The following is a 14,735-nucleotide window of genomic DNA, read 5'->3' as shown; positions in this document are numbered from 1 at the left end:
GACAATGTGGAGAAGTAAATATCTTGCATTGAAAGTATTCATCCCTACCCCTAGCCTTTCCTTAAAGCAACTATGTGACAAATGAGTTGTAATATTAAGGTAATATTAAAGTAAACTAGAAGAATTTTAACAGAATGGAAACATACCGATGAAGTGATTCACACTGTTTAGGTATATCCTTTAACCATGAAAAGATCCAAATACACATTGTTCTTCATGCTCATCATTGCTTACATTTCATTTACATTTGCAAAGTTATGCTTCTTGTGGCTTTTGGTTTCCTGTGAACTTTATAACTTACCTAGCAGAACTGCTAAGATTCCTAATATTCCAGTTCCTGCACCCAGTTCGATCACCTTCATGCCATTAAAGATTATCCTCTGTTTTTCAATATACTCACACAGAGCAAGACCCTGAAAAATAAATCCATGTTTAATTAGAATTGGGTTGAATTCCAAAGCTGAGGTGAAATGTTGTGGAATCAATGTTCAATAGAAGGGAAACATATGAGACTTTTTCACACCTCAGTACATACAGACAGAATTAGCTGAAATTTTAGCTATTTGGAGTCTACCAAGCCTCTCTTTAGCCAGTTCAAATGAGCAAATACATAGTCTGCCGATTAACACAATCTCAAGTAGTCTATCTTTCATGGAGAATAGATAAACGAACAGATCCCAATAGACTCTGACCTCTCCAGTACTGCACTTCAGAATCTGCCCCTGCACTATCCACCTCCCAACTAAGGAATTACATTATGTGTTAATGTTGGAGTCTGGAAAAACATGTTTCTTTTACATTTCCTATCCACCTGGAGCCAGAGAGGCAGGCTGAGAATCCTGACGAGGGACAGAATGCAGGGACTTTAACAAATCCAACAGAATCGAATCTAAAATGTAAATGGACAGTCAGTCACTGGAGGCATTAGTTCTTGATTGCAAAAGAACACATTATTACACTCTATGTTCACAGCATATATTAACATACATAATTATATAGATGTGCTATATATACTGTACATATATTTCCATTGACAAACTCACATTCTTGTTTCCCCAGCCACCATTGGCAATCTCACTTGGTGCTTGATGTTGAACATTCAATGCTTGGAGAATAACAGAGAGGTTGGTGTTGGTGTGTTCTACGGTGCACCTTCTTTCTCAATGGGGAACAATTTGTGCTTTTCAGACAGGAATCTGGCTAAAGGATTTCCTTCAGTATTGAGGACAAATCTCACCAGAGTATTTATTCAATCCATGATCTTGAACCTTGGTGATCAAGGTCCAAAAGGCAGGAGTTACTTTAGACTTAATGAATGAAAGTCTAATAAAAGCTGAGACATCCTTTCAAAACATGCCATGGCAAAATGCTTAGTGAAAGTGCTGATAGTTTTAAGTAGCAGATTTTACAAGCACAAAAAACACTGACTTAAGATCAGCAAGCTGCTGAGCTGGACAGTTTTTAATCCTTTCCATATTGTTCAGCTGACACAGAATAATTCAACCAGCTTGGAAAATTTTTGGAAAATGCCTGTTGGCTGCTCCATGTGCAATGCCGAACATCTACTTCCTTTCTTAATTTTCCTTCAATTTTCCAAGCCCTTAAAGACAAGCCCCTCTCGAGTATTCCCATGATTCGAGGTAGTAAATGTAGGCTAGTTATTTAGTGAATGAAGCATCACATTATAAACTGATTCTGACCTTGAAGTCACATGCACTGCAGATTATGTAATGAGATGTAATCAAAGTGTTTATAATTTAGACAGACTGGGATAAAACTGATTTAAACAAACTGTCTTCAGTAGTTCAGAGCTTCAGAATGAGTGACTGATGTCAAACAGAAGGTAGGAGAGACTTCTTCACAAAGTGAGGCAGTGGAATTCACTTACAGGATTATAATTAAGACAGAACTTATCAGCATTTGAGCTAATTGCATTTGTACATGAAAGAAAAGCAGCTGAAGAGATATACAAACAGATTAGGCAATGAATCAGAATCAAACTTGTCAAAAGTTAAATGCCAACACGGACTGATTCAACCAGATGACCTGGTCTGTGCTGCCATTCTCTCTAATTCCACTTACTGAGCACCACGGTTCAGTAACTAATCAGAAACCTCCCCTGATTTCCCTTTTATTTGTCAGAGGTGTCAATAGCAATCATTTTATCCCAATTAACATTCCAAATGAGATCAATTTACTTCACATAAAATGGATGTTAAACCTGAATTGAAGAGAAAATGAATATATATTTCCTGGTGATGGTTGAAATTTGGTACATGTATAAAATTAGACAACAACCCACACTGCTCTAATTTAGCAAAGCCAATTTACAAAGTCATTCCATATCAGGACTAGCAGCATTCTGTGAGATAATTCCCTTTCTAACCCAAAATACCAAGCTCCTTCTCAGACAGAAAACTTGCTCTACCAGGTAGCCTTAATTGTATGTACCAAAGTTCCGCTGAAATACAGCTGCCCTGCTGCCAGTGTGTGGGATACTTGAAAGTTTCTGAAAACACCAGAAAATCTGTGCAATATAACCAAAGGTTACATCAGTCAATATACTTCACTCAACTTTGTTCTGAAAGAAGGAAATAAAAGAAGATTGAAATAAAAAAAACTGTCACTAATTTTGTATCACTGTTTAAGGTGCAATGTTCTTTGCAAAATCCTGTAAATATGGATCGCTGTTGTATAAAGAGTTTCTTGAAGCATACACTGAAGTCGGTTGCTGGTTTTGTTTATACACAAACAACAGGTCACTATACTTACAGCTTCCCATATGAAACCAGATGTCCCAATCTGGGCAGTTGAGCTCTGACTGATCCATAAATGTTGTCCACAAAACTCATAGCTTCTCTCCAAAATGTACTCAATCTCGGAATCAGCGTAATTGTTTTGTAGCTTGGTTTCCATTTTCCTAATTGATATTCAACAATGTTTCCTTGATCTCCAGTGGCTTCCTCCTGATCTCTGAACAGATTCCAAATTCCTGGTGTGAGATCTGGATTTTAATAATTTCAGATCCGCGTGGTTAAAGTTTTTCCTTTGTTAAAACAGATGCTTTTTTTGGAAAATCTGCAATATATGTTAGCATGGACATTCAATACAAAGCAAAATTATCTAACTTCCAAACAAATGAAATAGGCCAAAGAATTATACAATAACTTAAAATTATCCTAAATAATTGTCTCTGATCTTAAGGAATCAAGGATTATGGAGATAAGGCAGGAACAGGATACTGATTAAGGACGATCAGCCATGATCATATTGAATGGTGGTGTAGGCTCGAAGGGCAGAATGGCCTACTCCTGCACTTATTGTCTATTGTCTATTGAACATCAGCAGTGTGTAACATCTGGCAGCACCATTTTGGTAAGAATACCTCTTATACAACCTCCCAGAGAAAAGTATGCACTTTGTCAAGAAAATTCGACAGAAATATAATCATGTTTCCCTGTTAACCTTCATACTTCATCCTTTTCAAATACTCTTCAAATCCACTTTTAAATAATAATGCAACTTCACTTGGGACCAACTTTCCCATCCCCTCTCTTTGACTTGGCATTGCACAGGAGAAGTACATCCTATCCACACATTTTCGCAAAATAAATACAGAACACACAGGATACATACAAGGTGTGGAATGTGAAAGCTTGAAATATACTCTCCATTTTATTTCTTCCCAAGTTCACATAATGGTCTGTCGTGCTCCATTCCACTCAATTACTTGCTGTAATAAATGCTTACTGTTTCATAGAGTCATAGAGATGTACAGCATGGAAACAGAAGTTTACAGACATTATTCAGTTATCCTAACATTGTTACAAAATGAAATATAACAATTCATAACTTACAGTCAAAGGAGTCACTGTTCCCCAACAGTGAATTTCTCAAACCCCAGGCATACAAACCTGTGAGGAGGCAATCAGTCCAACATGCCTCTCAGCCTCTTTTCAACATCAATGTCAGGACATTCCCCTATTTAAAGCATTTGTGTAGCCTTGAGAAAAAGACAATGCTACAAATTATTTTCAATAACTCAAGCTGCAAAATGGAAAATAAATTCTTCCCTTACTTTAGCTCAGAACAACAGGACAATTCAGCATTTTCTTCCAACTCCCTGATAAAAGCAAAATCCTGTAAATGCACCAAATCTAAAAGAAATCAGAAAAGTTCTGGAGAACCTCAACAGATCTGGTAGCCTCTGTCAAGAGAGAAAGTATTTAACTCAAATATGATCCTTTGTCAGAACCCCCAAAATTAGCTTTATTTTATTCTTTTAGGGCAGCACAGTGGCTCAGTGGTTAGCACTGCTACCTCACAGCACCAGGGAACAAGGTTCAGATTAGATTAGATTCCCTACAGTATGGAAACAGGCTCTTTGGCCCCACAAATCCACACTGACATTTCGAAGAGTAACCCACCCAGACCCATTCTCCTATCCTATATTTACCCATGAATAATGAACCTAACATTATGGGCAATTTGGCTTGGCCAATTCATCTGACCTGCATATCATTCGGATTAGAACATAGAACATAGAACTGTACAGCACAGAACAGGCCCTTCAGCCCACAATGTTGTGCCGACCATTAATCCTCATATAAGGTAAACCTACTGTACGAACCCTCGAATTTCTGTGACCATATGCATGTCCAGCACTCTCTTAAATGTCCCCAATGATCTCGCTTCCACAACTGCTGCTGGCAATGCATTCCATGCTCTCACAACTCTCTGTGTAAAGAACCCACCTCTGACATCCCCTCTATACTTTCCTCCAACCAGCTTAAAACTATGACCCCTCGTGTTAGTCATTTCTGCCCTGGGAAAAAGTCTCTGGCTATCAACTCTATCTATGCCTCTCATTGTCTTGTATTCCTCAATTAGGTCCACTCTCCTCCTCCTTTTCTCCAATGAAAAAAGTCCAAGCTCAGTCAACCTCTCTTCATAAGATAAGCCCTCCAGTCCAGGCAGCATCCTGGTAAACCTCCTCTGAACCCTCTCCAAAGCATCCACATCTTTCCTATAATAGGGTGACCAGAACTGGACACAATATTCCAAGTGCGGTCTAACCAAAGTTTTATAGAGCTGCAACAAGATCTCACGACTCTTAAACTCAATCCCCCTGTTAATGAAAGCCAAAACACCATATGCTTTCTTAACAACCCTGTCCACTTGGGTGGCCATTTTAAGGGATCTATGTACCTGCACACCAAGATCCCTCTGTTCCTCCACACTGCCAAGAATCCTGTCTTTAATCCTGTACTCAACTTTCAAGTTCGACCTTCTAAAATGCATCACCTCGCATTTATCCAGGTTGAACTCCATCTGCCACCTCTCAGCCCATCTCTGCATCCTGTCAATGTCCCGCTACAACAGTCCTCTATACTGTTAACAACACCTCCAACCTTTGTGTCGTCTGCAAACTTGCTGACCCATCCTTCAATCTCCTCATCCAAGTCATTAATAAAAATTACAAACAGTAGAGGCCCAAGAACAGAGCCCTGTGGAACACCACTCACCATTGACTTCCAGGCAGAATATTTTCCTTCCACTACCACTCGCTGTCTTCTGTCGACCAGTCAATTCTGTATCCAGACAGCTAAATTTCTCTGCATCCCATTCCTCCTGAACGAGCCTACCATGGGGAACCTTATCAAATGCCTTACTGAAGTCCATATACACCACTCGACCCTCATCAACTTGGCAACCCCCACAAACACGGGGAGAATGTGCAAACTCCACACAGTCAGTCACCCGAGGCTGGAATCCAACCTGGGTTCCTGATGCTGTGAGGCAGCAGTGCTAACCACTGAGCCACTGTGCCACCCACTGATTCAATTCCACCCTTGGGCGACTGTCTTTGTGGAGTTTTCATGTCCTCCCTGTGACTGCATGGATTTCCTCCAGGTGCTCTAGTTTCCTCCCATGGTCCAAAGATGTGCAAGTTAGGTGGATTGGCTATGGGAAATGCAGGGTTATAGGTAGGGTCTGACTGAGATACTTTTAGGGAGTTTGCATAGAGTTGTTGGGCCAAATAGCCTGTTACCGCACTGTAGGGATTCTATTCTATTCTTTGATTTTTTTCAGAGGTTTTGACTGACTTCTGTTTTCAGGTTATTACATTGTAAGTTTCAGATCTTAATGTCCTTGCAACAGCTGATTCAATAACAGTTGCCCCATAACATGTTGTGCAAGGCATTTAAATCCCTGGAGCAACCTGATGATGATGTCAGAGAGCTAATCCTCACTGGGCATAAATAGCACACTATGGGAGGAGTTGGATAGAATGATAGAAATTAGATAGTCACATAGTCAGTGAGGCACGTTAGACATAGATTGAAGCATATGCTAACAGGCATGGGGAATATAATGACAAGTCTTAGGCAGTATAATTAAAGTAACAGTTTGTTTGCAAACTTAGAGCGTAGTATATCACTGATTACCACATAATAACTTTTAGTATTAGTTTCCTATTCGTTCATGGAATGTGGGCATTGCTGGCTGTTCTCACATTTATTGCCCATTTACAGCTGTTCAGAGGTCAGTTAAAAGTCAGCCATATTGTTGTAGGTTTGGAGTCACATATAGGAATGACCAGATAAGGACATCAGATTTTCTTCCCTGACAGAGCATTCATGAACTCAGTGGGTTTCTACCACAGTTGACAGTGGTCTCCATCACGTTAGCTTTTCAATTTCAGGTTTCATTTTGTAGAACTGAACTCAATTTCACAATCTGCCGGAATGGGATTTGAACTGATTCCCCCAGAACATTAGCCTGAGGATTGCTGGCACCACTAGCTCAGTAACATTGCCACTATGCTACTACTTCCCCTGGTGTGATGACAAACACTGTTGTGAACAATCCAAGCCTGAAGCTAGTTCCTGACATAGTGTCCTCATCAGTCAGTCTGTCAGGAACCGAAACTCAGATATATATAGAACATAGAACCTAGAACATTACAGCGCAGAACAGGCCCTTTGGCCCTTGATGTTGCGCCAACCTGTCATACCAATCTGAAGCCCATCTAACCTACACTATTCCATGTACGTCCATATGCTTGTCCAATGACGACTTAAATGTGGACTTAAATCCAAACAGATTTAAAAAAAACAATGACTTTTCAAGCAGAAATGCAAAGCATTTTTCTCAGGCAGCTCTTTGTTGGCTGGCACAGATCAGCCAACTGAAAAGATAGGATTGATCAAGTCTAGATTCTCAGCTCATTTCCAACTACTTTAGAAACACAGAATAGCAATTTCCACCTAAATTAATTTCATGCTGAAGGACGTTCAATAATTATTTAGGTTTCAGTGCAAAATGAAGAAATTCTACTCGAGTGCACATTTTAAAATGAGCATAATTTACTGAAGATTGGTACAATTGCTGTAAGACCATATAATAAGACATAGGAGCAGAAATTAGGCCATTCATCTAACTGAGTCTGCTCCACCATTCAATCATGGCTGATAAATTTCTCACCCCCATTATCCCACTTTCTCCCCATAACCCTTAATCCCCTTGATACTCAAGAACCTGTCGATCTCTGTCTTAAACATACTCAATAACCTGACCTCTACAGCCTTCTGTGGCAATGAATTCCATTGATTCCCCACTCTCTGGATGATGAAGTTTCTACCTATCTCCATTCTAAAAGGTCTTTCCTTTACTCTAGGCTGTTCCCTTGGGTCCTAGTCTCACCTACTAATGGAAACATCTTCCCACCATCCTCTCTGTCCAGGTCATTCAGTATTCTGAAGTTTCAATTAGATACCCCCCTCATTCTTCTAAACTCCATTCAGTATAGACCCAAAGTCCTAAAACATTCCTCATATGTTAAGTTTTTCATTCCTGGGACCATTCTCATGAACCGCCTCTGAACACACTCCAGGGACAGTACATCCTTACTGAGATATGGGTTACAAAACTGTGCACAATATTCTAACTGTAGTCTGACCAAACCCTTCTGGAACCTCAGAAGTACATCCCTGCTTTTATATTCAAGTCGTCTCAAAATAAATACCATCATTGCATTTGCCTTCCTAACTACTGACTCAACCTGCAAGTTTACCTTGAGAGAATCCTGGACTAGAACTCCCAAGTCCTTTTGCACTTCAGACTGCTGAATTTTCTCCCCATTTAGAAAATAGTCCATGCCTCTATTCTTCCTACCAAAGTGCATGACCTCACACTTTCCCACATTGTACTCCATCTGCCACTTCTTTGCCCACTCTCCTAACCTGTCCAAATCCTTCTGCAGCCTCCCTACCTCCTCAGTGCTACCTGTCCCTCTATCTATCTTTGTATCATCTGCAAACTTAGCCAGAATGCCCCCAGTTCCTTCATCCAGATCATTAATGTATAAGGTGAAACATTGTAGTCACCATTTGTCACTGGCTGTCATTCTGAGAAGGACCCCTTTATCCCCACTGTCTGCTTTCTGACAGACAGCCAAGTTTCTATCCATACTAGCACCTTGCCTCTGACACCATGAGCCCTTACCTTACTCAGCAGCCTCCTGTGCAGCTCCTTGTCAAAGCCCTTCTTTTAGTCCAGGTAGATGACACCCATTGGCTCTCCTTGGACCAAGTAGAAGTTCATGAGATTTTTAGTTTAAATCCCATTCAGTGAAACTCCAGTTTATGTAAGAGAATTGGGCTCTGCCCATGAACTGGACATGACCTCAAGGATGAATTGGTCACACTTGGAGTTTGTATTAACTGCCATGGCTGACGAGGGAAGTCAGGGTCAGCATCAAATCAAAAGTAAAAACATGCAATTTGGTGAAGATTGCTGGGACGTCTTTAAAAATCCGAAGAGGATAACTAAAAAAAGCAATAACAGGACAGAAGATGAAATAAAAGGGGAAGCTAGCTAGTAACTTAGAAGAAGGTTGCAAGAGTTTTTTTTCAATATCCACAATGTAAGTGGGCATTGAATTACTGGTAAATGAGGCAGGACAAATAGTAATGGGGAACAAAGGAATAGCAGAGGAACTGAATAGGTACTTTGTATCAGTTTTCACAGAGAAAATCAGCAGCAAAGCAGATGTTGAAGAATATCTGGGGCAGAGGTGACCAGTGGCCATCACTAAGGAAAAGGTGCTGGGGAAGCTGAAAGGTCTGAAGGTGGATAAATCACCCAGACCAGATGGACGTGTTCTGAAGTAGATAGCTCAGGAGATTGTAGAGTCACTGGTGGTGATCTTTCAGGAATCATTGGAGGTAGGGAGTGTCCCAGAGGACTGGAAAATGGCTCATGTAACACATCTGTTTAAGAAAGGAGGGAGACAGAGAAAGGAAACTATCGGCCAGGATGAGATTGCAGAGTTCTTGGAGGTGCTTGGTAAAATAGGGCAGAGCTAGCATGGCTTCATCAAGGGAGGTCAAGACTAACAAATCTGTTTGAGTTGTTTCAGGAACTAATGGACAAATTATAGCTAGTGGATGTGATCTATTTGGATTTCCAGAGGGCCATTGACAAGGTTCTACACAAGAGGCTGCTTAATAAGAGCTCCTGGTGTTAGGGGCAAGGTATTGGCATGGATAGAGGATTGGCTGACTGGCAGAAGGTAGAGAGTGGGGATAAAGGGGTCTTTTTCAGGATGGCAGCTGGTGACTAGTGGAATTCAGCAGGGGTCAGCGTTGGGACCATAACAATTCTCATTATACACTAACAGTCTGGATGAAGGAACTGAGGGCATCGTTGCTAAGTTTGCAGATGACACAAAGATTGTTGGAGGGTAGATAGTGTTGAGGAAGTGGGGAAGCTGCAGAAAGATGTGGACAGGCTAGGAGAATGGGCAAAGAGGTGTTCAGATGAAATACAGTGTGGGAAAGTGTGAGGTTATGCATTTTGGTAGGAAGAATAGAGGCGTAGACTATTTTCTATATGGGGAAAGTTTTAGACATCTGAAGCAAAAAGAGACTTGGACATCCTAGTTCAGGATTCTCTTCAGGTTAACATATAGGTCTATTTGGTAGTTTGGAAGGCAAATATAATATTAGCATTCATTTCAAGACAGCTAGGATACAAGAGAACGATGTATGCTGAGACTGCCTAAGGCTCTGTTCTGACTGCATCTGGAATATTGTGGGTAATTTTGGGTTCTGTACTGAAGGAAGAATGTACTGGCATTGGAGGGGGTCCAGAGGAGGTTTACAAGAATGATCCTGGGGATGAAGGGCTATGTCATATGAGGAATGGTTGAGGATTCTTCATCTGTACTCAATGGAGCTTAGAAGGATGAGGAAGGATCTAATCCAAATTGAGAGGCCTGGATAGAATGGGTGTGAAGAAGCTGTTTTCTCTAGTAGGACAGACTTGGATCCAAGGACACGGCCTCAAAGTTAAGGGACAACCCGATAGAACTGAGATAAGGAGGAATTTTGTCAGTCAAAGGGTGGGGAATCTGTGGAATTCATCAACGCAGAAGACTGTAGAGTCTAAGTGATTGAGTATATTTAAGATAGAGTTTGATAGGTTCTTGATTAATAAGGGGATAAAGTGTTACAGGGAGAAGGCAAGAGAATGGAGTTGAGAAACATATCAGCTATGAATGAATGGTGGAACAGACTTGATGGATTGAATGGTCTAATTCCGCTTATATATCTCATGGTCTTTTTTTCAAAGAAGCACATTATTATATTATAGCACATTTTCTAAGTAGTTAACTGATTGTAAAGCACAATGAAATAAAAACAGAACATGATGAAGAAACCCAAAAGGTCTGGTACCATCTGTAGAGAGACAAACAAAATTTACGTTTTGAGTCCATGGTCAGACTGGAGGCCTGTGACCATTGGAGTGCCACAAGGATCGATGCTGGGTCCACTACTTTTTGTCATTTACATAAATGATTTTGATGCGAGCATAAGAGGTATGGTTAGTAAGCTTGCAGATGATGCTAAAATTGGAGGTGTAGTGGACAGCAAAGAGGGTTACCTCAGATTACAACAGGATCTTGACCAGATGGGCCAATGGGCTGAGAAGTGGCAGATGGCAGATAAATGCGAGGTGCTGCATATTGGGAAAGCAAATCTTAGCAGGATTTATACACTTAATGGTGAGGTCCTAGGGAATGTTGCTGAACAAAGAGACCTTGGAGTGCAGTTTTTAGCTCCTTGAAAGTGGAGTTCCAGGTAGATAGGATAGTGAAGAAGGCGTTTGGTATGCTTTCCTTTATTGGTCAGATTATTGAGTACAGGAGTTGGGACGTCATGTTGCGGCTGTACAGGACATTGGTTAGGCCACTGTTGGAATATTGCATGCAATTCTGGTCTCCTTCCTTTTGGAAAGATGTTGTGAAACTTGAAAAGGTTCAGAAAAGAATTACAAAAGAGATCTAAGAGGCAACTCTTTCACGCAGAGGGTGGTACGTGTATGGAATGAAGATGTGGTGGAGGTTGGTACAATTGCAACATTTAAGAGGCATTTGGATGGGTATATGAATAGGAAGGGTTTGGAGGGATATGGGCCGCATGCTGGCAGATGGGACTAGCATGGGTTGGGATATCTAGTCGGCATGGACAGGTTGGACCGTGCTGTATATCTCTATGACTCACTCAATCTATCCTGTCTATACCTGACGTATGCCTCCTTCTTTTTCTTCACCAAACCCTCAATTTCTTGGTCATCCAGCATTCCCTATACCTACCAGCCTTCCCTTTCACCCTGACAGGAATATACTTTCTCTGAACTCTCATTATCTCATTTCTGAAGGCTTCCCATTTTCCAGCCATCCCTTTACCTGCGAACATCTGCACCCAATCAGTTTTTGAAAGTTATAGAGTCTTAGGGTCATAGAGATGTACAGCATGGAAACAGACCCTTTGGTCCAACTAGTCCATGCCGACCAAAACTCCCAACCCAATCTAGTCCATCTGCCAGCACCCGGCCCCTTGTACTAGCCTCCACCACATCCTCTGGCAGCTCATTCCATACACGTACCACGCTCTGCATGAAAATGTTGCCCCTTAGGTCTCTTTTATATCTTTCCCCTCTCACCCTAAACCTATGCCCTCTAGTTCTGGACACCCCCACCCCAGGGAAAAGACTTTGTCTATTTACCCTATCCATGCCCCTCATAATTTTATAAACCTCTATAAGGTCATCCCTCAGCCTCTGACGCTCCAGGGAAGACAGCCCCAGCCTGTTCAGCCACTCCCCATAGCTCAAATCCTCCAACCTTGGCAACATCCTTGTAAATCTTTTCTGAACCCTTTCAAGTTTCACAACATCTTTCCAATAGGAAGGAGACCAGAATTGCACACAATATTCCAACAGTGGCCTAACCAATGTCCTGTACAGCCGCAACATGACACCCTCACTCCTGTATTCAATACTCTGACCAATAAAGGAAAGCATACCAAATGCTCTCTTGACTATCCTATCTACCTGCGACTCCACTTTCAAGGAGCTATGAACCTGCCCCATGGGAGTTCTTGCCTAATACCATCAAAATTGGCCTTCCTCCTATTTAAAACTTCAAGTTTTAGATCTGGTCTATCCTTTTCCATCACTATTTTAAACCTCACAGAATTATGGTCGCTGGACCCAAAGTGCTCCCCCACTGACACCTCAGTCACCTGTCTTGCCTTATTTCCCGAGAGCAGGTCAAGTTTTGCACCTTCTCTGGTCGGTACATTGACATACTGAATCAGAAAATTTTCTTGTACTCACTTAACAAATTCCTCTCCATCTAAACCCTTAACACTATGGCAGTCCCAGTCTATGCTTGCAAAGTTAAAATCCCCCACCATAACCACCCTATTATTCTTACAGATTACGAAAACCTCCTTACAAATTTGTTTCTCAATTTCCCTCTGACTATTAGGGGGTCTATAATACAATCCCAATAAGGTGATCATCCTTTTCTTATTTCTCAGTTCCACCCAAATGACTTCCCTAATGTATTTCCGGGAATATCCTCCCTAAGTACAGCTGTAATGCTATCCCTTATCAAAAATGCCACTCCCCCTCCTCTTTTGCCTCCCTTTCTATCCTTCCTGTAGGAGAAAGTGAGGACTGCAGATGCTGGAGATCAGAGCTGAAAATGTGTTGCTGGAAAAGTGCAGCAGGTCAGGCAGCATCCAAGGAGCAGGAGAATCGACATTTCGGTCATAAGCCCTTCCTCAGGAATCCTTCTTGTCGCATTTGTATCCTGGAACATTAAGCTGCCAGTCCTGTCCATCCCTGAGCCATGTTTCCGTAATTGCTATGATATCCCAGTCCCATGTTCCTCACCATGTCCTGAGTTCATCTGCCTTCTTTTTTTTTTATTTCAAAAATATACTTTATTCATAAATGATTTGATGTTCTGTACATTGGATCATGCCATACATATGTCCATATTTACAAACACAGATTCGACTTTATTCTTGTCCTTTACAATCCTGTGCATTTTTTCAATCTTGTATATATACATATATTTGGCTGAGGCATCAGCAGAGCCCAAAAAAACGTCTGTATGGGCCCCCTGTTCTTCTTTCGGCAGGCCGATCTTACACGGTGGTCTTTCCCCACCGCGCCTTGGCGGCAGCTGCCCCAAGCTTCAGCGCGTCCCTCAACACGTAGTCTTGGACCTTGGAATGTGCCAGTCTGCAACACTCGGTCGGGGTCCACTCCTTCAGCTGGAAGATCAACAGGTTTCGGACCGCCCAGAGAGCGTCCTTCACCGAGTTGATGATCCTCCAGGCGCAGTTAATGTTCGTCTCGGTGTGAGTCCCGGGGAACAGGCCGTAGAGCACGGAGTCCCGCGTCACGGCGCTGCTCGGGACGAACCTCGACAAGCACCACTGCATTCCTCTCCAGACTTCCTCTGCATAGGCACATTCCAGAAGGAGGTGTGTGACAGTCTCGTCCCCCCCGCAGCCACTTCGAGGGCAGCGTGCGGTGCGGCAGAGAGTCCGGGCGTGCATAAAGGATCTCACGGGCAGAGCCCTTCTCACCACCAGCCAAGCCACGTCTTGGTGCTTGTTGGAAAGTTCTGGCGATGAGGCATTCTGCCAAATGGCTTTGACAGTCTGCTCAGGGAACCGCTCGACAGGATCCGCCCTCTCCTTTTCCCGAAGGGTCTCAAGGACGCTACGTGCTGACCACTTCCTGATGGACTTGTGGTCAAAGGTGTTTTTTCTCATAAATTTCTCCACGAAGGACAGGTGATACGGAACGGTCCAACTACTCGGAGCGTTCCGCGGCAGCGAGGCCAGGCCCATCCTTCGCAACACCGGGGACAGGTAGAACCTCAGTACGTAGTGACACTTGGTGTTTGCGTACCGGGGATCCACGCACAGCTTGATGCAGCCACACACAAAGGTGGCCATCAGGGTGAGGGTGGCATTGGGCGTGTTTTTTCCCCCATTGCACCGGTCTTTGTACATAGAGTCTCTTCGGACCCGGTCCATCTTTGATCTCCAAATGAATTGGAAGATGGCCCGGGTGACTGCGGCGGCACAGGTCCTGGGGATAGGCCAGACCTGTGCCACATATAGCAATACTGAGAGTACCTCACACCTGATGACCAGGTTTTTTTCCCGCGATGGAGAGCGACCGTTGCCCCCATCTGCCTAGTTTCTGTCTCATCTTCCTGATCCGCTCCTCCCAGGTCTTGGCGCACGCCCCAGCCCCCCCGAACCAAATACCCAGCACCTTCAGGTGGTCAGTCCTGACGGTGAAGGGGATAGAGGATTGGTCGGCCCAGTTCCCAAAGAGCATGGCCTCGCTCTTGC

At 42.7% G+C, this 14,735-nt stretch overlaps 1 protein-coding gene across 1 annotated transcript in view; it reads right to left on the bottom strand.

The window, feature by feature from the left end:
* Nucleotides 1-14,735, bottom strand: part of LOC140478580 (EEF1A lysine methyltransferase 3-like) — a 58,221-nt gene that overhangs the window by 1,251 nt on the left and 42,235 nt on the right. The window contains exons 2-3 of the mRNA XM_072571801.1: nt 2,773-3,078; nt 302-413 (exon numbers count right to left, since the gene is read on the bottom strand). Coding sequence (XP_072427902.1) covers nt 302-413; nt 2,773-2,916 — 256 coding nt within the window. The 5' untranslated portion in view covers nt 2,917-3,078. The remainder of the gene's footprint in view (nt 1-301; nt 414-2,772; nt 3,079-14,735) is intronic.

Source organism: Chiloscyllium punctatum, chromosome 6 (assembly GCF_047496795.1).
Source record: "Chiloscyllium punctatum isolate Juve2018m chromosome 6, sChiPun1.3, whole genome shotgun sequence".
NCBI lineage: Eukaryota > Metazoa > Chordata > Chondrichthyes > Orectolobiformes > Hemiscylliidae > Chiloscyllium > Chiloscyllium punctatum.
The sequence above is the reverse complement of the archived record's forward strand: the minus strand, read 5'-3'. Positions and strand labels throughout refer to the sequence as shown.